This window comes from Lissotriton vulgaris, chromosome 5 (assembly GCF_964263255.1).
Source record: "Lissotriton vulgaris chromosome 5, aLisVul1.2, whole genome shotgun sequence".
NCBI classification, from domain to species: Eukaryota; Metazoa; Chordata; class Amphibia; order Caudata; family Salamandridae; genus Lissotriton; species Lissotriton vulgaris.
The window spans coordinates 1,638,981,804-1,639,004,906 of NC_141693.1; the positions used below are offsets into that span (position 1 = coordinate 1,638,981,804).

The 23,103-nt window shown below is 46.5% G+C and overlaps 1 protein-coding gene across 1 annotated transcript in view; it reads left to right on the forward strand.

Moving 5' to 3' along the window:
- LOC147716885 (uncharacterized) overlaps positions 1-23,103 on the forward strand; it is a 2,312,058-nt gene that overhangs the window by 988,532 nt on the left and 1,300,423 nt on the right. Inside the window, exon 6 of the mRNA XM_086919819.1 lies at positions 2,585-2,656. Within this exon, the coding sequence (XP_086775945.1) occupies positions 2,585-2,656 (72 nt within the window). The remainder of the gene's footprint in view (positions 1-2,584; positions 2,657-23,103) is intronic.

Below are 23,103 nucleotides of genomic sequence, written 5' to 3' on the forward strand. Positions count from 1 at the left end.
CATTAATTAACGCTCGCTCCATGGTGAAACACGCTGCAGATATATTTGAGCTGTTGTCTGACGGCAATCTTGACATTTTATTCATCACAGAAACATGGTTTAATAGCTCCTGCACCCCTGTGGTTGAATTTGCTATCCCGTGGGGCTATAAAATTATGAGAGCTGACCGTGCTGTTGGGAGAGGCGGAGGGGTTGCAGTCGTTTTTAGAGACTCTTGGTCTTTCCTCAGTGAGCCCTCAGGTGAACTGGAAGATGGGGAGTTTCTTCACTTCTCCCTTGTTCTTTCACCCCATTTTACTCTGGGTGGCACACTGATTTATCGTCCTCCGGGCCCCTGCGTTTTTTTTCCTTAAGGCGCTGGAGGAGGTGATTGTACCTCGGGCCATGGGGTTCACCAAGTTTCTGCTTCTGGGCGACTTCAACATTCATGCTGATATGAAGGAGTCACCTCATTCATTTAGTCTGCTAGAATATCTTAATTTGGCCCAGCTGACCCAGTGGATAAAACTACCCACACACTCGCGTGGCCATCTCCTGGACCTAATTTCCTCTAATTTTCCTCTGACTACTTCCGACCCCCAAATTCTTTCGTGGTCGGACCACAGGCTCATTAGGTTTTCATGGTCTTTATTTAATTCTTCCCCCTTGGCCCCTCCCATCGCTCACCATCAGAAGATTAATGTGTCAGCCCCTCAATTTGCGACTCGCAATTGAGCGCAAATTGTGAGTCGAAATATACTAGGGCCGTACATCTGGCCCTCAGTCCCTACATGCTGATGTTCTATGATCCTAAGCAGGGTTCTGTTCCTGAACAGAATCCCTGCAACACTTCAGCCTAGTGCGACTATTCGTAAAGCCGGAATACAAGAAGTGAGGAGGATGCTCTTATATGTAGTGGCAGTTTGTTCCGCTCTTTAGAAGCAATGTAGGAGGAGGCTCGACCACCTGATCTGGTTTTGTGTTTGCATGGGATGTGTGCAAGTAGGAGTCTGAACGAGAAGAGGTGTTTGGAAGGTTTGTGAGAGCAGATGCGATTGTGAAGGTATGTTGGGCCAGTGTTATATAGTGCCTCAAAAGTGTGAGTGAGGAGTTTGAATTGTGTTTGTTTGTGTATGGGGAGCCATAGGAGGTCATTCAAGTCTGGTGTGATGCGAGTGGGGCTCAAGAGGTTAAGAATGATTCTAGCCCCCGAGTTCTGAATGGTTTTCGGCCTTCTTGTGAGTTTTTTATTGATCCGGTCATAGAAGATTTTCACGTAGTCCAGCTTTCTCGTGACTAGGGCGTGCTTGACAACATTCTGAGTGCTGATTGAGAGCCATTTGAAAATCTTCGTATGCATTTTCAGGGTATGGAAGCATGTGGGAGTGATGGCACTGACTTGGGCGGTCATGTGGAGTTTGCTGTCAATGACAACCCCCATTCATGGCGAGATTGGTGGGGGTGGCTATCAGTCCTTGCTCTGATAGCCACTAGGTGGGATCCCGCTGTGAAGTGCTTTTCCTGAAGATCACAATTTCTTGTATTGTCTGTGTTCAGCTTTAGACTGTTGGTCAATCCCAGTGGGCAACTTTAGTCATGCAGGCATTGTACTTGATCCGGGCACTAGGGGGTCTTGTCTGTGAGGGAGGGAATGAGCTGTGTGTTGTCACTGTAGAAGAGGATGTTGATGGTGGATGGGATCATGTATGCTTTGAAGAGGTTTGGGCTTAGGGAGAATCCTTGCAGAACTCTGTAGAAGAGGTCATGGGCATCCCAGGAGTGGGTGTCCTTGGATTCTGATGTTGTGTCGGCGTTGGATGAGAATGGGGTGATAGACCATGTCACATGCTGTGGACAGGCCCAAGAGGTTGGAGGCTGCCGTATCTCCTCTGTCCAGAGTCATGCAGATGTCATCCGTGGTGGCGGTGAGGGCAGTTTCTGCATGAAACAAAACATTCCATCAGAAGCATTTCTCTATGAGAAAAACAAAATGTTAAAGAGAGAGTAGACAGAGCAAAAAAAATAAACACTCTAATATTGCTATTAGCCTGGTGAGCCTACTCCAGGACGTATTGGTCGTTAGGGTGGATTATAAATCAAATGAGAGCCTTGCTTTCACATTTCAAGTTCAAAGTAACACAAACCATATTAGTGATAAATACTGCACATCCTATTGCGAAAGTAGACAGGCTCTCTGTTGACTTACTTAGGATGAGGGTGCAGAAGTTTTAAATCTAATCTCTTTCCAACAGCCTACTGTGCACGATCTAGAACATTGTTATGATGCAAAACGTTTACGCAAATCTAGTATCTTTCATCAGCATACTGACTGCCCAATCTGGAACATTAATATTGTGATCTAAATTATATATGGCGCTGCATCTTCAAATGTAGCATCTATGAAAGAATTAAATAACACTCTGTACTAAACCTAATTAATTGAAACTGCGATTGTCTCTAGTACTATAATATGCCCCCTTTTTCATCTTACGTATAGTACTCACTTTTATTGGGGAGAATTGGCATTTAAATGCCAATAAGCAAAAAAATGCATGTGTGGTCTGCAATTTGTGTTCACGGCAAACATGTCTTTTTTGTTTTTCAGATTTCTGAGCAATAATCCACTGTCAAACGTTAGTGATACATCTTTCTTTCGCCTGACAGCATTAAAGTATCTGTAAGTGTTTATTATAACTGCCAATCCTGTTTGTATTTCTTTTGTATTTGTCATATTTCCAAATGTACAAGTACTGTAGGGTAAATCAGCAGAGGTGCACTGAGCTATGTTCACAAGAAATGTTAGATTCTCTCAAATTTCCGTGATAAAATCAATCAATCAATCAATCATTGAATTTATATAGCGCACTACTTACCCAGAGGGTCTCAAGGCGCTGGGGAGGGGGGGGATCTGCTACTGCTCGAACAACCAGGTCTTGAGTTGCTTCCTGAAGGCGAGGTGGTCCTGGGTCAGGCGGAGGTGGGTGGGGAGGGAGTTCCAAGTCTTGGCGGCGAGGTAGGAGAAGGAACGTCCCCCTGTGGTGGTTCTACGGATGCGGGGGACGGCGGCGAGGGCGTGGCTGGTCGAACAAAGCTGGCGTTTGGGAGCGTAGAAGTTGAGGCGGCTGTTGAGGTATCCTGGGCCTTGGCTGTGTAGGGCTTTGTGTGCGTGGGTGAGGAGACGGAAGGTGATTCTCTTGTTGACCGGGAGCCAGTGCAGATCTTTCAGGTGTCAGGAGATGTGGCTGCGACGGGGGATGTCCAGGATGAGTCGTGCTGAGGCGTTCTGGATCCGCTGGAGTCTCTTTTGGAGTTTGGCAGTGGTTCCGGCGTAGATGGTGTTGCCGTAGTCCAGACAGCTGGTGACGAGGGCCTGGGTGACTGTCTTCCTGGTCTCGGTGGGGATCCAGCGGAAGATCTTGCGTAGCATGCGCAGGATGTTGAAGCACGACGAGGAGACGGCGTTGACTTGTCTGGTCATGGAGAGGGAGGAGTCCAGGATGAAGCCCAGGTTGCGTGCGTGGTCTGTTGGTTTGGGTGCGCTGCCTAGGGCGGGGGGCCACCAGGAGTCGTCCCACGCGGCGGGTGAGGATCCCAGGATGAGGACTTCCGTCTTGTCTGAGTTCAGTTTCAGGCGGCTGTTCTTCATCCATTCGGCTACCTCTTTCATCCCTTCGTGAAGGTTGGCTCTGGCGGTGGCGGGGTCGTTGGTAAGGGAGAGGATCAGCTGGGTGTCGTCGGCGTAGGAGATGATGTTGAGGTTGTGCTGGCGTGCGATGTCTGCGAGTGGGCTCATGTAGATGTTGAAGAGGGTTGGGCTGAGCGAGGAGCCTTGAGGGACGCCGCAGATGACTTCGGTGGCTTCAGATCTGAACGGAGGGAGGCAGACTCTCTGTGTCCTTCCGGCTAGGAAGAAGATGATCCACTCCAGTGCCTTCTCCTGGACTCCGACGTTGCTGAGGCGTTGTACTAGGGTACGATGGCAGACAGTGTCGAAGGCCGCGGAGAGGTCGAGGAGGATGAGAGCCGCTGTTTCTCCGTTGTCGAGCAGCGCTCGGATGTCATCGGTGACTGCGATCAGGGCGGTCTCGGTGCTGTGGTTGGCCCGGAAGCCAGACTGCGAGGGGTCGAGGGATCCGTTCGTCTCGAGGAAGGCGGCCAGCTGCTTGTTGACGGTCTTCTCGATGACTTTTGCAGGAAACGGGAGCAGCGAGATGGGGCGGTAGTTCTTGAGGTTCGTGGGGTCAGCCGATGGTTTCTTGAGTAGAGCGCTGAGTTCGGCGTGCTTCCAGCTCTCCGGAAAGGTAGCGGTGTCGAAGGAGGTGTTGATGATGTCCCGCAGGTGGGGTGCGATGACAGCGTCGGCCTTGTTGAAGACGTGGTGAGGGCAGGGGTCGGTCGGAGATCCGGAGTGGATGGAGTTCATCGTGCGGACGGTGTCTTCGGTGCTGATCGGGGTCCAGGCGCGGAGGGTGGTGGTGGGGGGCGGTGGTTCGGTCGAGGCGTGCGTCGGTTGAGTGCTGAAGCTGTGGTGTATGTCCATAAGATAAAGTGGTTGATTATACTACTAAAACAAATATTGGTGAACCAGTAGGTCTGGCCTTGGCAAGTCTGTGATTTGCATTTGTTTTCTTTGTAAACATACACAATAGATATTAAAAGCTAAAAAATAATAAAAAGTTAATGTAGCACTGACTAAAGGGTGTATGTGTATATCAGTTAAAAATGAATGCAAAAAATGATGAGTGGAAAAAATAAAAGGCAGAAAATGACATGAAAGCAGGTATGGAAGCAGAGATTGGCCTACCAGCCCACTAAAGTGGACTACATTTTAGGCGTAGATATTGACGTGCAAGAACAAAATGCAATCACTCACAGTGAAAAGAGTAGCTGACTGAAAAGGGTGACCAATTGCCACTTGCTGTTAGCTTTGGTGGGAGAAATCAAAAGTTTAATGACACTTAAACGGACCAATGAGCTGCTCAAAAGCTTACCCCTAGGTATTTTTACTTTGATTCTTTTAGAAATCATGAAGTTGGTAATACAACTAAAGCTGTCGCCAGGCCTGACCTAAAAACAAAATACATAACCCGTGGTTAGTCAGACTTTTTAGGTTTCGACCTGGCTGTAGCACTGCGAAGCAGGGCTACGCCCAGGCGAAAGCTATTGTTTACATTATGGGGGACTTGAATCCACCCCTTCTTCCATTGGCTAGCTCCATAAATGGAGGCTAGCCATTGGAAAAGAGTGGCTGTCAATCACGCTTTCCCCGTGAAAACGCGATTCGGGGGCGTTTCTGTGTCTTTTTTAAAGTACCGCCCTCTCCTCTTCCCATTGGCTGGAATTTTACCTTCCAGCCAATGGGAAGGGGAGAGCGAAAAAAACACGCCCCCGAATCTGCCGGCCGGGACACCCCCGTGACGTCATTCCCCGGGCCGCGCTGTGATTGGCTGCCGGCCCGGGACCTGACTTGAATGTTTGTTCTCTCCTTTATGAGGTAAGTTGTGTCGTGTCTTTGTTTTCGCCCCCCTCTCGCCCGCTGTCCGTTTCTTTTTCACCCCCTCCCGCTGTCCGTGTCTTTTTCACCCCCCTCCCGCCCGCTGTCCGTGTCTTTTTCACCCCCCTCCCGCCCGCTGTCCGTGTCTTTGTTTTCACCCCCCTCCCGCCCGCTGTGTGTGTGAGAGAGACACTATCGGAGCTCATAAAAATCGAGCTGTGTAGGTGTCAGAGTTTGTTCACAGGAATGTCAGAGCTCACCAGTGTGTGTGTGTGTGTCAGTTAAAGCTCCAAGTACAACAGATCACATGACCCATCCGGAGACCATGTGGGGGGGGCGTGCATGTGGATGTCTGAGAACGATAAAGTCCGTGTCATGAGGACTGCGTCGAGCAATGCGCGTGTGCCCCCGGGCTCCCTCACACAGGTGTGCTGACCCCCGCCGTTCAGCTTTCCCCCCCCCACCTCCGGCCGCAGCACCCGAAGATCCCTCTCCCGCGCCTCCTTACACCCTCTCAAGATAGTGGGAAAACTTAAAGCCGGCAGCACCTCCGACCCGAGCTCCGGTGCGCCCCCGCTCACCTGCGGGGGGCCCTCTCGAGATAGAGACACGACCCCTCCTTCGGCAGCGGCGCCAGCCATCTTACATCGTCAGTGCATTCTGGGAGTTGTAGTTTCAAACCGCAGACTTTATGGCAGGGATTTCCTGCCGGAGACAGCGGCCAATGGGAAGGTCGCCTGCCTCCGGGTCATCTGCCATAGGCTCGCTCCTGCCCGCCGCAGAGCGTTCTGGAGGTGTAGTCCTTGGGGCCCCTAGCGGGAGCAGAGGACTTCAACCCCCGCATTGCAGCCATGCCAAAATACCCGTGCTAACTACTGGGTTTTGATCCCCACACCCTGCCACCCTCATGTTTCTCCATAGCGCTGTGCTATCGACCTCGGCAGGCTCAACGGCTGCGTTTGAAGCAAACACCCACACCTCGGAAGCAGGTTCATTCATTATTCGTCTGTGAACTCTCTTAAGAGAAATGGAACATGTTGCGAGTCACATGCCACGTGTATCATTTCCAATGACCCATAAATCTTCGAAAACGAGGGAGGCGGGAGCAGTTCGGACCTGGTGAATTACAATATTTGAATGCGGCTACAGTCTTGTCAGTGCAATGCGGCACAGAGCAGACGAGCCACAGCACTTAGCAGCCACACCAATGGCACATAGGCGCTATGCATCACCGATTAACATACCATTCTAGAGGAAGGTGCGATATATGTTATTGTATTCTTTAAAGTCTTTTAAAGTTACTTTTATCTGATTCTTAGAACAGGCTTTCATTCAACACTCCGAGACGTTTGCCCCATGAGATATACAGCCGCTGGCATATATCAGGGATTAATGGGCCCCTCAGGATACAGGTCCCCGGCGTCACTGCATCTGCTGCACGCACCACTGGTAGCGACCCCCTGGGCTAAATGGCAGAATAAAGCCAACAATGAGTGTGACGGAGCGTACATCTTGTTTTTATCACAAAATATCTATCGCTTTTTCGAATTACATTTGAACAAGGTCTATCAATTGCTGCTTATGAAAGGCAGCCTTGTCGCATAAGAGCCTCAAGGGCTGCAGTATCCGTCAGGTGTCATCTCCTCTGATGATGTCATCGTGATGTCAGAAAGTCCCATGATAGCGACCATCGGAAGCTGGAGACGGCAGAGTCCCCATGTCTGAAAGGCTTGGTGGTTTCTGAAGCTGTCCGGAAGGCTCTCTCTTCTCAAAGTTTACTGAAAGGTGTACTCACGGTAGGTGGGCAATGCTTCTTGAACTGCCACTGCAGTGGGTGAGCAGAGGAAGGAAGAGTTCTGGCCTCCGTTTCCTGGCAGTGCCTTTCACACTCATGCTTCCTCGCAGCATCTCGACAGTACTTAGCAGGGCCAAAAGAATGATAAAAGTGAATGGGAAAGGGAGAAGTGCTTATTTTGTGTGTGTGATTCACTTCTTCCACCCCACCTCCTAAAGTTCCAGGGCTCAAAGATTGTTTGTAATGGCACAACTTCCAAATGCTGTGATTTTCGAAAAACAAGGCTGTGCAAACTCCATTCGACTCCATTCTAACACCTTGCAATTCCTTCATCTCACTTTTTCAGGTTCTGCCTCTTCATCACTGCTTTCTCCTTTTTATCACCATTTTCCGTTTTTCTCTGACCCCGCCCCCTTCTATGTTTCTTTGATGTCTGTTTCTTTATGTCGTTCAAGGCCGTCAATAAAAAGTAAGTCACAGTCCCTAAAATGACTGCCACTTTGCACGACAGTTTAGGCAATTCTGAATTGGTTTTAAGTAAGGCGATGTCTTTATTTATTTGTATTTTTCTGGAACTACACCTTTACCGTGGAGTACCCTGGCACTCACTGGTTTTATAGACCATACATCTGCTGAAATCTTTTTAAAAATGGATAGACGAAACATGTTGTTGTTAACAAAAAAGACACCTGTTTAGAGATTTAGTGCAATTGGGGTGAAATGACGTTTGAGTGTTTTGTGGCTAGATAAGAAAAGAAGATCTTTCCAGTCAAGCGATAGAAAGTCGCATTTGAAAAGGTTCTGTGTTAAGTGAGCAGGGAAAGGTGCTTTTGACACATTTTCAATAACTTCACACCCGAGGCCAGGCCTGATATTGGTATACAGTTGGGCAGAGAGACTCTTTCTGATACGGACCTCTGCAGCTTGAAAATGTTTAGGGAACACATGGTCGCAATAGTGTTGATGAAGATGTGCATGAGGGCTTGTATATGTCAGTTTTAAACTGGGGAATTCAGTAGGGGATGTATTTGTGCCAAGTGTTGATTATGCCACAAAACAAAATGTAGGTAGGTACAACGTAGTATAGTTTAAACCACACTAAGAATGGTGGAGGGAGAGGAAGAACTCTTTGTAGATTACTAAGAGTTCTTTGGTCTAGTTATTTATAAAGTTTTGTTAGCCTGTAAGATGTAGTATCTAGAAGTTGAAGCCTGATTTGTTAATCAGTTGTGGGCATGATTGTATATATGCACAGTAGTGGTTAAAGGGAGCAGTGGGCGTGTGTGTGACTGTTCCAGTGTGTGTGTATGTGACTGCTCCAGTGTGTGTGTATGTGACTGCTCCAGTATGTGTGTGTATGTGACTGCTCCAGAGTGTGTGTGTGACTGCTCCAGTGTGTGTATGTGTGTGTATGTGACTGCTCCAGAATGTGTGCGTGTGTGACTGCTCCAGTGTGTGTGTGTATGTGACTGCTCCAGAGTGTGTGTGTGTGACTGCTCAAGTGTGTGTGTGGCTCTGGATGTGGCTGGCTCTGGGTGTGTGTGGCTGGCTCTGGGTGTGTGTGTGGCTCTGGGGGTGTGTGTGTGTGTGGTAGTAATTGCTGTCTGCTGAGCTCGTCCGTAGGGTACAATAGGTCTCACATTTGCGAGAGATTTAGCTATTGGCAATGTAAATGACAATGCCATTTATTTATCTGTTTTCAAAACCAACACATAAATACAAATGTTGTCATTTACAATGTCTATAGCTCAAACTTTTCCAAAGGTGAAACCGTTGCATTGTAAATGCTTGTTTTTATATTTCTTTGTATTACTTTTTCATACCAATTCAGTAATACAATTAGTCGTTCACTTCTGCTACAGTCAAAGTAAATGTATTATTTAATAGTCAGGTATTTATAGAAGTTACCTTTCGCGCCTAGAATAATATTTATTTATAGGCTGTGCACTACAGTGACCTAATGCTATTACTTGCCTCCCACATTCTACCATGGTGTGCATATTCTATGATACTTATTAGGGCATTATCTCATTTTATAACTCTGGCAGTTGTCCTTACCTTGTGTCCTCTCTTTTATTGAGGGTGCATCAGCGCCTCTCCATGTTTTAGCAATATCTATTTTAACCACTAAAAACAATTTACAAATTAAAGCATGTGCTTTCACAGGTCCGTCTAAGCCATTCATTAACCCCAGTAGTGACACTTTGGGATTTGACACAAACACACTTGCCACTACTGTGCTCAATCTTTGATGTATTTGTTTGCAATATTGGGCTATTACGGGGTATCCCAATATGGTATGTTCCTTGGTTCTCCTTTCACCTCAAGCAATTGGGAATATTTAAATTAAATTAGACAGAGGTGGGAAGAAGATAACTAGGATACGCGATGACATTTTTGCTCTGACCCATTCCTCACCGTTTAATTCTTTCAGGTCGCTTTTCCACTTCTCTTGTATATTTATTATGGAAACATGAGTGGTAATTAGTAGGGATTTATAGACTTTTTGTCTCATCAGCCCCACTTCAAAACGGCTTTACTCTGAGACCTTTGTTAGTTGGTAATCAGGAGTACCTGAGAGGCCCGTTGGACAGATGAAAGCCCAGTGTCCCCGTTTATCTAGATTTTCTATTTCTGTTTCTAGATGTTCTATCTTTCCATCACTGTCTTTGATTTTACCCTGGCTTTTCCAGTAATAGCTGTTTTAAACACTTCCCAAAGCATCTTGAGTGAAGGGACGGTGCCGCCATTCAGATGAAAGTATTTCTTGACTAAGAAGGTCAGTTAATTGCTTGATTTGTAGCCACCACACGTTCAGTCGCCGGAAATGCTTGGGACCTCATTACATATCCCTTACTTGTAATTTAACTGAGGAATGGTCTGAAAAGCCCTGTGGGAGAATTTGACCTGTTAACACTGTCAGTCCATGTTGCTGGGACAATGATATGATCTATATGCATAAAGGTTTGTGGGATGCAAAGTAATATATATATATATATATATATATATATATATATATATATATATATATATGTATATATATATATATATATATATATATGTATAGCTTCACAGGGTTTCATGTTCACCAAGTGCCTATCTGTTGTAGTGAGGTCGACTCCTCTGATCATGCTTTAGGCCAGGCTTCTCCTACTAGTAGCTTGTGAGCTACTGGTAGCTCTCCAGCCACCTAGAAATAGCTTTTCTATGTGAAGCCCAGCCTATTAAATCAGAATAGTGTGCTTGGCTGAATTAATATATGTACACTAAAATCGAAAAGCTTGTATACAAAACGAAAATGTGTGTATTTTGAGAACTTATAACCAGGCCCACTGGAATTATGTGGCAGGAGAAGTTAAAAACATGCGGCAGGGTTGAATACTGTATGTGGCAAGAAAAGTCTACTTGGTAACACTGTCTGGGCAATGATTGCACCTCATTACCACCATTTTAGCAATAAACAGCAAAAAGGTGACTAGTCAAGCTTTGAAAAAAGGCTTTTAACAGCGCAGCAACACGTGCCGCTGCATTATTAGTAACTTTTGAACCGATTCAGCTAGAAACTATTTTTTTTTTAAAATCTACAGATTATGCGGCAAATTGTGGATTTTATTGAAGGTGTGGGAAATCTTTGATTATGCAAAAATCACTGTGGCTGCCAAATCACGTAATTCCAGCGGCCTTTCTTATGAACCTATGTTTGAAGAAAAATGGTTGAATTTGCAAAATATATTCATAGCTGATATTTGAATGATAAATCAAGTGGAATTGGAGAGACTTGTTTGCTTGGTATCAAGAGTATTGCAGCTATAGCTGTAATGTGTTACCCATAGAAAGGCATTTCACATTGAGACATACTTTTTACCTTACTATGGCAAACCTGCCTGATGCACTAAAGTGACCACTGCTGCTAAGCTTGCATGAAGTGGCCCATAATGTAATCTTGTTTGATGTGGTCATAATTACAACATTAATATTACTGGTAGCTTGGGGTTACTTTCATTGATTATAAGTCGCTCTTAATGAGGAAGAGGTTGGACACCCCTGCTTTAGGCTATACTTGGAGACTGACATCTGAGCATCTAGTCTGGGGTCCATAATTGAATTAATGTCCCCTCCTATTGTGGTACCCGGTGGAGAATCCAGCTATCGGGTCAGTCCAGCATGACACTGTGGTTTCCAGCATCCGGGGGTTATGTACTCAGTTGTAAGTGCACACATGCATTCACTCACTGCCCCTCCGACTATAATGGCGCAGCCAAGGTCATCCTTCTGGATTGTTGTTACTGCCATGGGACACGTTTTTCTTATGAGGATGGCTATTCCTTTAGGTCTAATATCAGCAACGAAGAGGGAGAGGATAGGTGCCTAAGAGGAGGGCTCATCCTCCTTAATTGAAAGTCAAAACACATGCATGGATGTAGGCGAATGGGCCAGAAGGGACTTTGGCGAAAGTGTGACTACAGGCTCACCTTGCATCCATGGGACCTATGGAGCACGAATTATTGTTTTTGTATATACAGCGGGACAGAAACCAAGATTTACATTTGGCATGCAGAGAGCGTGATTGTAATGCACTAACAAGTAAGGAGTTGTCTCAAAGAGTGAGATGCATGGTCCGGATGAAAGCCACAGGTAAGTGTGGCAGAGACATGTAGACCAGTCATAAAAAGGAAGATAGGGTTATGAAACCCCATCAAACTTCCCTTTTTCTTTCCCAAATTTGAATCATACCTACTGAGGATTTCATAAAATAAAATTTGCTACCATCCAGGTATTTTTAACCCAGAAAGAACCCCTCCAACTCTTATCTTTCATTATTTCACTGGTCTGATACTATTCAGTGCTCCTGTGTAACTCACAGTAGCACACCCTGTTCCGCAGTGGAACAGGAAGGAAACCAATGATGAAGCATGCGACCAAGGGGTTGCCCTGGTGGGTGAGAGTTGTACTACACAAAAGCATTTGCTTTTTCAAAAAGGGAGGCCAGCTCATACGGTGGAGTGGGGCTCTAGTTTCCTGTTGGATACTCCTCTGGGGCCTCTAGCAGAACCCACATTGTGCAGACTTGTGTAGCCATTATAGCTCAGAAAGCCACACTTAACCCCACACATGTGGAGAGGTGTGGTGCAGCAGCCAGGGCAGCTGACTTCGGAGCATAGGGTTCACGGGTTCGACCCTGGCTCCGCGGCAGCTCAGTTCAGCACCATGTGACTCTTAGCAATAGCTCACTTAATTTCCACAACAGCACTAAGCGCCTTGAGACCTGTAAGGGCGAGTAGATCGTGCTTTACAAATACGGATTTACATTTTACGCGTGTCTCTTGCAGAAACACGAATGTCCAGTGCATGCTTTTTGGTGTACTGCAATACTACCACCTATTTATTGTATTATAACATTCCAGGATGTATATCAGTATTGTGAGGGAATGCTGCATGTATGTCATGGATAGTTGTGGGCCTGGCACCCATCCTGCCAGGGTCTCCCTCTGTTTATAGAATTATACCGCAGTGTTCCCAACACTCTATGGTGGCACTGGCAGTGTTGTACTGTATGTGAACTTCCCCTGTCTAATTTAACTAAACTATCTACTGCTCCAATCCCCCCAACTCATCCTTCTCCATACTACCTCACAAGAATCATCTGTGACCCTGACAAATTTATGAACTCACTGCTCCCAAACCACCCCCCATCATATATCGTGTTCATTTATTTGAACTGTCTTGGGAAGTGTCTACTTAGATTATCAAGTATTTTTTAATTTTTATTATTGTCAATTTCATAGAGTAAGTACATACCGTATGTGTTAGTCTTGATCGATTTTTTCATTTATCGATTCCTCTACAGTCGATGCAAACAGTCTTGCCGCTTTGTAAGATTCACTGTTCTCAATCTGTTATTTAGTGTGCTCCTGTGTGTCGCCAGACGCTTCCCATGTTTGGGTATGGGCGATCCACTGACTCCTTTACTGTTGCAACGGCTCCATCCTCTTTTATGATGTATTCTTTGGTTAGGCATGCGCTACTGTGCCATTTCTCCCTCAGAGAACTCCAAGTGAAAAGCAGGGTAGATTTTCTGCGCCTTTTGTTCCTCAGCCCAGTTCAGTGCTGTCTCTGAACTAAGAAATGTGTTTTGCCGTTGAAGGAGACATGACGTTTTGTGGGGTACATTAGCACTCACTCCAGCTGCATAACGGCATAAAGGAGCATCTTGATTGTTGCACTTCATGGGTATAGTATGAAATATCATCTGAAATGGGTTCTTGACTGAGAGTTATGGAGGACCGACTCAAATAATAAACACAATCTTGTTAGGGTGAACCACTAAAGTCTCTAAATAAACCTCTACTTAATCCTCTGGAAGCATGGCACAAAAGCAGTCAGGCTTAACTTCAAGGCAATGTGTAAACAATTTATGCAGCACTACAACAGTAATAAGATGAACATTCCCAAACCAAAGTAGAAAAATAGAGTACATTTTAATCAATAAAATAACACCAAAAATGACAAAAATCCAGTAAATAGAACCAAAGTAATGAGTTTTTACATTTTAGAGGAGCGCAGACTTTGTAGATTTGAAGTTGTACGAGTAAATTCTAATGCCAGCAAAGGATCCAGGACTTAGGGGCACCTCTTGGGTATCAGGACTCCCTTTAGCAGAGGCCAGCAGCAAGGATCAGGCAGTTCCAGGTTGTGCTGGCAAGCTGGGCTGTTGTGGGGAGGCCTCTGGAAGCTTGTTGGGTCCCAGGAGGTTGGCCAACTGTTCCTTGGAGCCACTTTGTGGGATCTTGGGTTCAAGGCGGCAGATCCATTCTTCCTTCTTCAGACAGGGCATTCATTCTGAATCTTCCACACCCAGGAGTAGGCTGATGAGAGGGTTTGACGGTCCCACATTTATACCTACTGCCACCTGTGTGGGGGAAGTATGTGGCCGATTTCCAAATGGGGGCTGGTGAATTCCTACTCTACCCCTGGGTTTGACTCCAAACTAATTTCAATGGCAAAAGCAAGTCCTAGCCTGGTGTAAGGCTCCTTTGTGTGTGCTGCAGGCAGGATCCTCTAAAGTATAATCAGAGCAGGACACTACTCCCCCCTGTCATCCTGTCGGGAAAATCCACTCCCTCAACATCCATGTTGCTTTTGTCCAAATGTCTGGAAGGAATATGTAGTATACCTCAGGAGAGTCATTCACAGTCACCTGCCACTAGACACTGGCAGAACGGCCCATTTGGCTTAGGCAGAAAGATGCCAACTTTCGAAAAGTTTTTTTTAGGATTTTTAGGATAGTAACTTAAAAATCAACTTTACCATTTAAGTGGACTTTAAATCACAATTCATATGAGTAGAAGAAGCATTTCTTTATATGTTCCCAAACTGAAGTTATCACGTAATTTCTCTAAATGTTCCCAAATTGAAGATAGCACTTTTAAGTATAATATATCTATATGTTTTGCAGAAGTACTTTCCCCCTGTTATGCAGGTTCCAATTAAGGTGCCCCAAATCAGTGCTGACACTTATTGCCTGGACACATCCATGTCTCAGTTCTTATTTAGTCTTTTGGTCTAGACTGGTTGTCGGTGTGGTACTTAGGCCTTGGTTTGTTGGAAGGAGATGGAAGGGGGCAGCCCTCCAAAGTTGTCCGGAGTCTGTGGCTTACTCTTGTGAATCTCAGCAAGGTGGGAGATGACCATGCAGCTTTTGTGTCTATTGTGACAGGGTAGTTGTGTCATTATTTTTTTTTTGCTGAGGCAGCAATGGGCTCTTATTTGTAGTTCTGTTTATTGATATTTAAATATCAGATATAATGACAAACCACAGTTTAGCTTAGCTTAGATAAACTTTATTTCGGCAGTGAAACACAGCCATAAAAGCACATTACAAATATAAAATGCATTGTTAAAAAACACAAGTCATTGTCACCTTAATAAAACAAATCTCATAATATAATCAATCACAATATGATCCAACCCCCCTCCTCCGCAAACAAGTTAAAAAGGAAAACCTGCCAAAGGAAACTGTGCCCCGCAAGCATCCAATACACAAGCAGGATCAAGCTCTTAAAACAACATCTGTTTTCTCCTGGGAATAGCACCCTTTAAGAAGGACCACGTAGGGGCACACAATGTAGGGTAATTTAGCCCTTGCAGATAAAGCGGAGCCTCAGCACATCTTCTTATACAACAGATTCGAATTGGGAGTATTAAAAACTGCTGAGAGAGTACCAAATAGTATTTACAAAAGAAGATAAGATGAAGCAAATTCTGGGTGAGGTCTCGTCACAGGGACAAACGAACACCTCATTGGGTTCAAATTGGCCCAAAGGAAAACCCAAATGGCAGCTTACAATTCAAAGTCTAAATCCATATTGGGGGTAGTCTGTAGAGGCCCATACTCCCTAACTGAGGTTTTGGCTAATTCCTCAGCCTCTCTAAGCTGCATTTTCCTGGCAAGAAAGGCTTTCTTTACCCAGGTAGTATCAGCCTTGGTAATAGCAGAGGGGGATGAAAAGAGTTCTGGTCTCCCCAAGATGATCAATTCCTGCTTAACATAATATAACTGAGGTATAACCAAATCTCTGTCTCAGGCTAGACAATCAGAGATAACCTTCCTATTTAAACCTAAGTGGGAATTAGCCCACATGTTACACCATAACATCAAGGGTGCCAGTTTAACACAACCCTCAAAATAATCAACCCCCACTCTATTTTCTTTTGTCTCCAGAGCTATGCTGTTAAAAAAAGCCCCAAATACCAGTTCCGTAAGTAAGGATCGGTAAACACTCGCTCCTAGTTTTTTTCCAATGCATAAGGCTGAATTATAAATATAGCCCGCAACATTGGAAAACCATTTGGAGGTTTTATATTCACAGTGGTCCCCAGCTACCTCTAGCATCAAAAACCACTCCCAGATAAGAAAAGTTCTGTGTAGGAGCAATAGGACGGCCCTGCTGGAATACACTCTTCATCTACTCGAATTTGGGGCCAAAAACAAAGTGAAGGTTTTAGAACTGTTTGTGGCTAACCCCAAAGAATCCATAAAGTTAATGAACCACTGAAAAAGCTTAAGGCTTTAGTTGTCGGATCAGTTCCTTGCTGCCAGATCAGGGCCTAGTCGGCCTCGAAGCCGAGACCTCAGGTGTCAGTCTCCCCACCGAGATGTCCACTCTGCCGCTTTCAGTCAGCCGCAATATGGCCACAAACGCCACCCCGTCGCCGTTGTATACTCGACCAGCTGCCCCTTACTGACCCGAGGTGGCACGCCTACCGATCCACCTGTGAGCTTTCGCTACACCCACCAAGTCGCAGCAGTCAGAGGTCTCCTTGCCGCCGTGATAGTTTCTGCGCCACAGGCCGCCGGAGTTTTACTTTCCCCTCAACCGTCGCGTAGGAGTACTTCCAACTCCTCTTCGACAGCGGTAAGATGCAGAGGCAATGTTTCACTCATTTCTGCAGTTTACAATCGTTTAAGGCTTAGGATTGTGCCGGATAGGCGGCGAGGATGCGGGAGCCGTTCTAACTAGCCGCCATTCTCTTCGGTTGCTATCCACGCCCCCCTCCCTGCAATTTTAACAGCAGATTCCAACAGGGAGATTGGGTGATAACAACTAGGAGAGTGCAAATCACGCTTTTTGAAGAAAGGAACTATAGTGGAAGAATGCCACAAGTCGGGGAGGCAAACCACAAGTTATTTCACAGCGAAGAAGACATAGGTTATATTTATTATTGATGTAAAGCAGTTATGTAATTCTAAATTCTTCATTTAAACTGAAACATTCATAATGGGGGAAGGGGAGGAAAAGGAGGGACTGCACAGTCTGTACTCAAAGTAAGAACCTGTGGCTGCTCCTCCATTGGGGCGTGGGGGCGTTGCCCCACTGCTTTCTTGCAGTGCGAGAAGCAGAAACATAAAATGGTAAAACTACCATTTCATGTTTCTGTTTCTCGCCGTGCCAGAAAGCAGGAGTGCCTGGTTGGGGGCGGGTGGGTGGGCAGGTGAGCGTTCCTGCTTGAGTGCAGGAGAGGTGTGGTTAGCCCACTGTCTTGGGTGCTGACTGTTTGTTCTGCCACAGGGCCGACCAAACCAGTAATGCACAGTTGTGCACGCTCTCTTTTTCTCTATGTAGGCTGCATGCAACCTACATAGAGAAAAGTGCCTCATTACAGCCGCCTGGCTGGTGCACTGTCCCCTGCAACACACCAATCTCAACGCTGCCATTGCAGTGTTGTGATTGGCTCAGGGGAGCGGGAAGGAGGCTGCCTCGGTTAAATGCAGGCCCGGCAGGAGCAGCTGGAGCTGAGGCGATGGATCGTGACCCGGATGAAGCAGTGGGAGGATTCGGAAGGTAAGTTTTTATTAATTTTATTTTGATTGCTTCTGTCATAGCGTGCACACACAGTCGAGGTGGGAGAGGCACTCTTCACACGCCTGTAATAACTTCACCAAGGCCGCTTTATTCAGTGATTTCATTTTTATTGCTGCATACCAATCATTAGATTGTAGAAGGCACTGAGACCATCTGTTGTCATATTAAGTTGGAAAATCAGCAAAGTCCTAATTTACTCATTACCAAAACAAACTCAAATGTTGCCATTGCCCAGTGCTGCCCCTAATTTTGCTACGTTTGTGCATCTAAATGTGTCATCTGGTGTCTTGGAGACGGAGTTACGTAAATACTTATAGTGCGCTAAAGTCACTGCCACCCCCGGCCATGAAATAGCGTCTCCCCCAGGGAATCAAGGGTGAACCCGCTGCAAATTATTAAAATGCAATTGTGAAATTTAGGCCTCTGCCGACCATCAATTTAATTATTTTGCACAACAAAACTGGTAACCTTTCTGTCAACAGTTCATGAAAACAACCGTTGGAAAATACAAATTAATTACCGGATAATTGTGTGTGTATTTGGAGTCGCTTTAATTATGTGGAGTCCATTCAGTGGCGCTGAAAACAACCTCTAAGTGCCAAGTGATAATGGAAGCTGTGACAGAGACTAACAGGTTGAGGGACGCAAGCGGCACGCCTGGAATTTTAGCAGTTCAGGTCATGAGTGGTGGTATTTTATTTTTTTATTATTATTATTTTTTTCATAATTCTTTATTCATTTTATATAGAGCATACAAAGAGACAGTAACAGGGTTATCATAACTATCTTGAGTTGTTAGAAGGCAAGGTTATACATTTTTAATGACATTTCCTTCTCCGCCCAGCCCAGCGTTCGGAAAGAGCTCTTCGTCTCACCCTGCCGGATGCTAGCTCTCAGAGCTTGCATCTCAGTTAAATATGAGCAAAGTGATGTTCATACTAAAAGGGGATGGGGTGAAAAGGCATGTCCATGTTTTCTAACCGATAAGCAACCGTCTGTGAAAAGTCACGTTACTCTCTTTTGAGCAGCGAAACAATATGTGAGAGCAGATTTGTGCAAATTCTCTAAATGAAGCAGTGGAAGCACGATCACTTACACAAGTGGGTGTGCACGGAGGTCTCGCATGTTGTGGCTCTAACACAATAATATGGCTCTCAAAAAGAGTGCTTGTACTAGAGTCTCACACAGGCGCGCGTGTGGCCATGTGTGCATGTATACGTGGGTTTATGTCAGTGTCTGTGAGTGGAGTATGTGTATTTGCGTGAATATGTTTGCCAATGTTTTGGATTGCCTTATCTGTGTGTGTGTGTGTGTGTCTGTGGTGGTTGGTGTTAGTGTCTGTGACATGTTTGCGTGGCTGTGTCTACGTGTGTGAACTTGGGTGATCGCTGCTTGCGTCAGTGAGTGTGTGTGGGTCTCTTACACCCAATAGTATATTGATTTCTTTTTGGGCGCCGGAAGTTGCTGGAGGTCCGGCATTCCTCTCACCGCCGCTCTGGGTCTAGGGGCCATTCTGGGGACCGCTCGCAGGACCGGAGCCGTCGCTCCTCGGGCTCCAAGTCTTCGCCCTCGGATTCTGGTAAGCGACGTCATAAAAAGAAGTCGAAGAAGCGTGTTCGCTCTCTGAAGTCCCCCCGTCACTCTTTGGAGGCGGATGAGGGGGACAGGGACTCTGCCCCTGCGGCTCCTCTGGAACCTGGGAGTCCCATGGTCTACCCGCCCTACCCAGAAACTCCTGAACAGGTGCAAGAGTTTCTTGCTACCATGGACCACCTTTTCAGGCCTCGGGCTCCTGCTGGCGTGCCTTCTAACCCTGCGATCCCGAGTCCAGATACTGTTGGCCCGGCGGCTCCGCCAGTGGCACCAGCCCCGGCGCCACAGGATCCTACACCGTCTGATCCGGCCCCGGCGCAACGAGGTGAAGCGTTGATGGCTCCGGCCGGCATCGCCCTCGGCTCCACCCTTGGCGCTGCACTGGGTGCCGTTTATCCCACCCTTGCTCCAGTTCCAATACCATTTTGTTCCGACCTGGGATCCGCATTAGGAGGCGCCATTTGTTCCTTCTCTGGCTCCGGCCCTGCCGCCGCAACCGACCCCTCCGGAGGCAGAGGAGGACTGGGAAGGATCGTAGGACCCTCTTGTTCGGCAGTGTGACTCCGAGCTGGATTGGGTGGATGATCTGGAAGACACCAGCGATCTCGATTTCTCTCCTGACCCAGGGTTTGCCTCTCCCCCGCCTATGATGGAGAAGGGTGCTTCCTACACAATGGTGCTCCGTCGGGCGGTTGAGGCCTTCAACCTCGAACTCCCAACGGTGGCCATTCAGGGAATCAAGGGTGAACCCGCTACAAATTATTAAAATGCAATTGTGAAATTTAGGGCTCTGCCGACCATCAATTTAATTATTTTGCACAACAAAACTGGTAACCTTTCTGTCAACAGTTCATGAAAACAACCGTTGGAAAATACAAATTAATTATCGGATAATTGTGTGTGCTTTAATTATTTGGAGTCGCTTTAATTATGTGGAGTCCATTCAGTGGCGCTGAAAACAACCTCTAAGTGCCAAGTGATAATGAAAGCTGCGACAGAGACTAACAGGTTGAAGGACGCAAGCGGCACGCTTGGATTTTAGCAGGTCAGGTCATGAGTGGTGGTATTTTATTTTTTTATTATTATTTTTTATAAAATTCTTTATTCATTTCATATAGAGCATACAAAGAGATAGTAACAGGGTTATCATAACTATCTTGAGTTGTTAGAAGGCAAGGTTATACATTTTTAATGACATTTCCTTCTCCGCGCAGCCCAGCGCTCGGAAAGAGCTCTTCGTCTCACCATGCCGGATGCTTGCTCTCAGAGCTCGCATCTCAGTTAAATACGAGCAAAGTGAAAGGGGATGGGGTGAAAAGGCATGTCCATGTTTTCTAACCGATAAGCAACCGTCTCTGAAAAGTCACGTTACTCTGTTTTGAGCAGCGAAACAATATGTGACAGCAGATTTGTGCAAATTCTCTAAATGAAGCAAGGGAAGCACGCTCACTTACACAAGTGGGTGTGCACGGAGGTCTCACATGTTGTGGCTCTAACACAATAATATGGCTCTCAAAAAGAGTGCTTGTACTAGAGTCTCACACAGGCGCGCGTGTGGCCATGTGTGCATGTATACGTGGGTTTATGTCAGTGTCTGTGAGTGGAGTATGTGTATTTACGTGAATATGTTTGCCAATGTTTTGGATTGCCTTATCTGTGTGTGTGTGTGTGTGTCTGTGGCGGTTGGTGTCAGTGTCTGTGACATGTTTGCGTGGCTGTGTCTACGTGTGTGAACTTGGGTGATCGCTGTTTGCGTCAGTGAGTGTGTGTAGGTCTCTTACACCCAATAGTATATTGGTTTCTTTTTGGGCGCCTAGGTTGTCAACAGAACAAGCAATAGACAGTTTTGTCAGTCCCTGTCTTTGTTAGAACAGATTCACAATTGCTTTATTAACATTTCTGCCTTCTCAAGTTTGCCTGAAAATGCACAATTTGCCCACTCTTTTTTTTAAATAATTCTCGGGGGAGAACCAACCCGCCATAAGTGGTTCGGACAGCTTGCTACGCTCGCTTGCTGCAGTGCTGTACGACAATTCTTGTACACCTCACCACTTTCAAATGTCACAAGCCACCACTCATAAGTACTGTCAGGATAGTGTACACACGTAACCTTGTGGAGGTGCGTCATATCTGAAAGACACACGTTAGTGATAGATTCCTTACCTTAGATTATCCCCGGGCGTCAGACTGGATCCGGAAAGTTTTGCTTAGCAGTACCCCTGCGCGTCAGTAGGTGGTGTCCTGCGGCTCTGCGTTTCCGTCACTGTCATCGCAAGTGCCGCGATGACGTCACGGAGACGACTTAGGCACCAAGCATGCGCGCTGACATCAGTTCTTTCTTTTTCTGCGCCAGCAAGCGCAGATCCGGATTTAGCATGTACCTTAGTCACTTTTTGAGTACTATTTTGAGACTTTTGTCTTCCCCCTTTTTTCTCCTGGTGCACAAAGGGATGCCTGGCTTCAAATCTTGTGGGGCCTGCCGCTGTAATATGTCGGTTGCGGACCCCCACGATGTTTGCCTCTACTGCCTGGATATTGATCACAACTCCCGGGACTGTCGAACCATGGCTCCGAAGGCCTTGCAGGAGCGGCGCCGGAAGTTGCTGGAGGTCTGGGATATTCAGGCTATGACTCCGATCTTTCGGCCTCTATCCCGGGTTTCAGTCAGGATGATCCTCTGACTCCTGGACCTCATGGCCTCCTGCATTCTGCTAGTGCAACATGCCAGATGGCATATGCGGGCTCTGCAGTGGGACCTGAAGTTCCAGTGGGCACAGAATCAGGGCAACCTGTCTGATCACATCCAGATCTCGGAGGGCACTGCTCAACAATTGCAGTGGTGGCTCACGAATTGCGAATGGGTCAGTGACAGATCCCTATCCCTTCCCCAACCGGAGCACACAGTGGTGACAGACGCGTCCCTCCTGGGATGGGGAGGCCACTTTGGGGAGGCGGAGATCAGAGGCCTCTGGTTTCTGGCAGAGTCCCGTATGTGTAAGAAGGGGGTCCCCGCAAGGGAAATGTGTTATGTACAACACACACTAACCCTACCTTGACTCATGTACAACCTCCTGTGAGTGAGTTGTTCGAGTCGAGTAATATTTCTAGTCTGCACTAAACCCAGCAGACAAATTACTGTTTTTAATGACCTTCTAATTTTGATGCATATATAATGCTTTCTAATAAGAGTTGCACCCTCCCGATGCCGGTACATTGTATCTATCAAGTAACTCTTCTATTTCCTGCAAGTCAGTCAAATATTGACTCCGCCCCAAACTCCGCATAGCAGCCTTGCGGAGTTTGCCCTGACGAGCGTTGACTGCAGCGGCCGCTCTGAGTGCCTGTAAGTAGCAGCGCCTTTCCTTTCCCGAGCAATCCACACTTTGCTACACTACCAAATGAGAAATCCCATTTACCCTTTGTCCGATGGTTTCCTCCCCCCCGTAGGATTTAATCACCATGGAGACTGTCAACTACGGTTCCCGCCCTAAACTCCGCGAAGCAACCTTGCGGACTCCGCACTGACGACCTTTGACGGTAGCAGCCCTTCTGTATTCCTGTAAGTTTCTCGCCGAACAAACTCTCTATTTTGTTCAATTCTAAGAGAGATTCTCTTTTGTCGTCTGACCAGTAGGCCTTTTGGTTTTGCCCGTAAGGTTTTAATCATCACAGAGACTGACGGAACGGCAGACCAACCCTTGCCCCCCTCTATCTTTGTGCTGGTGTTACACGAGATACACCTGTATCGAAATAAAAGAAGATCGGCTCCCGACCAATTCTTACTTTGGAGGTATGTCACTCTTGGAGGTATGTCCTTAGACTCATCTGGTATTCCCACGTAGCCTGCTTCCAATGCGGTCCCTTTTATATTCTTACAG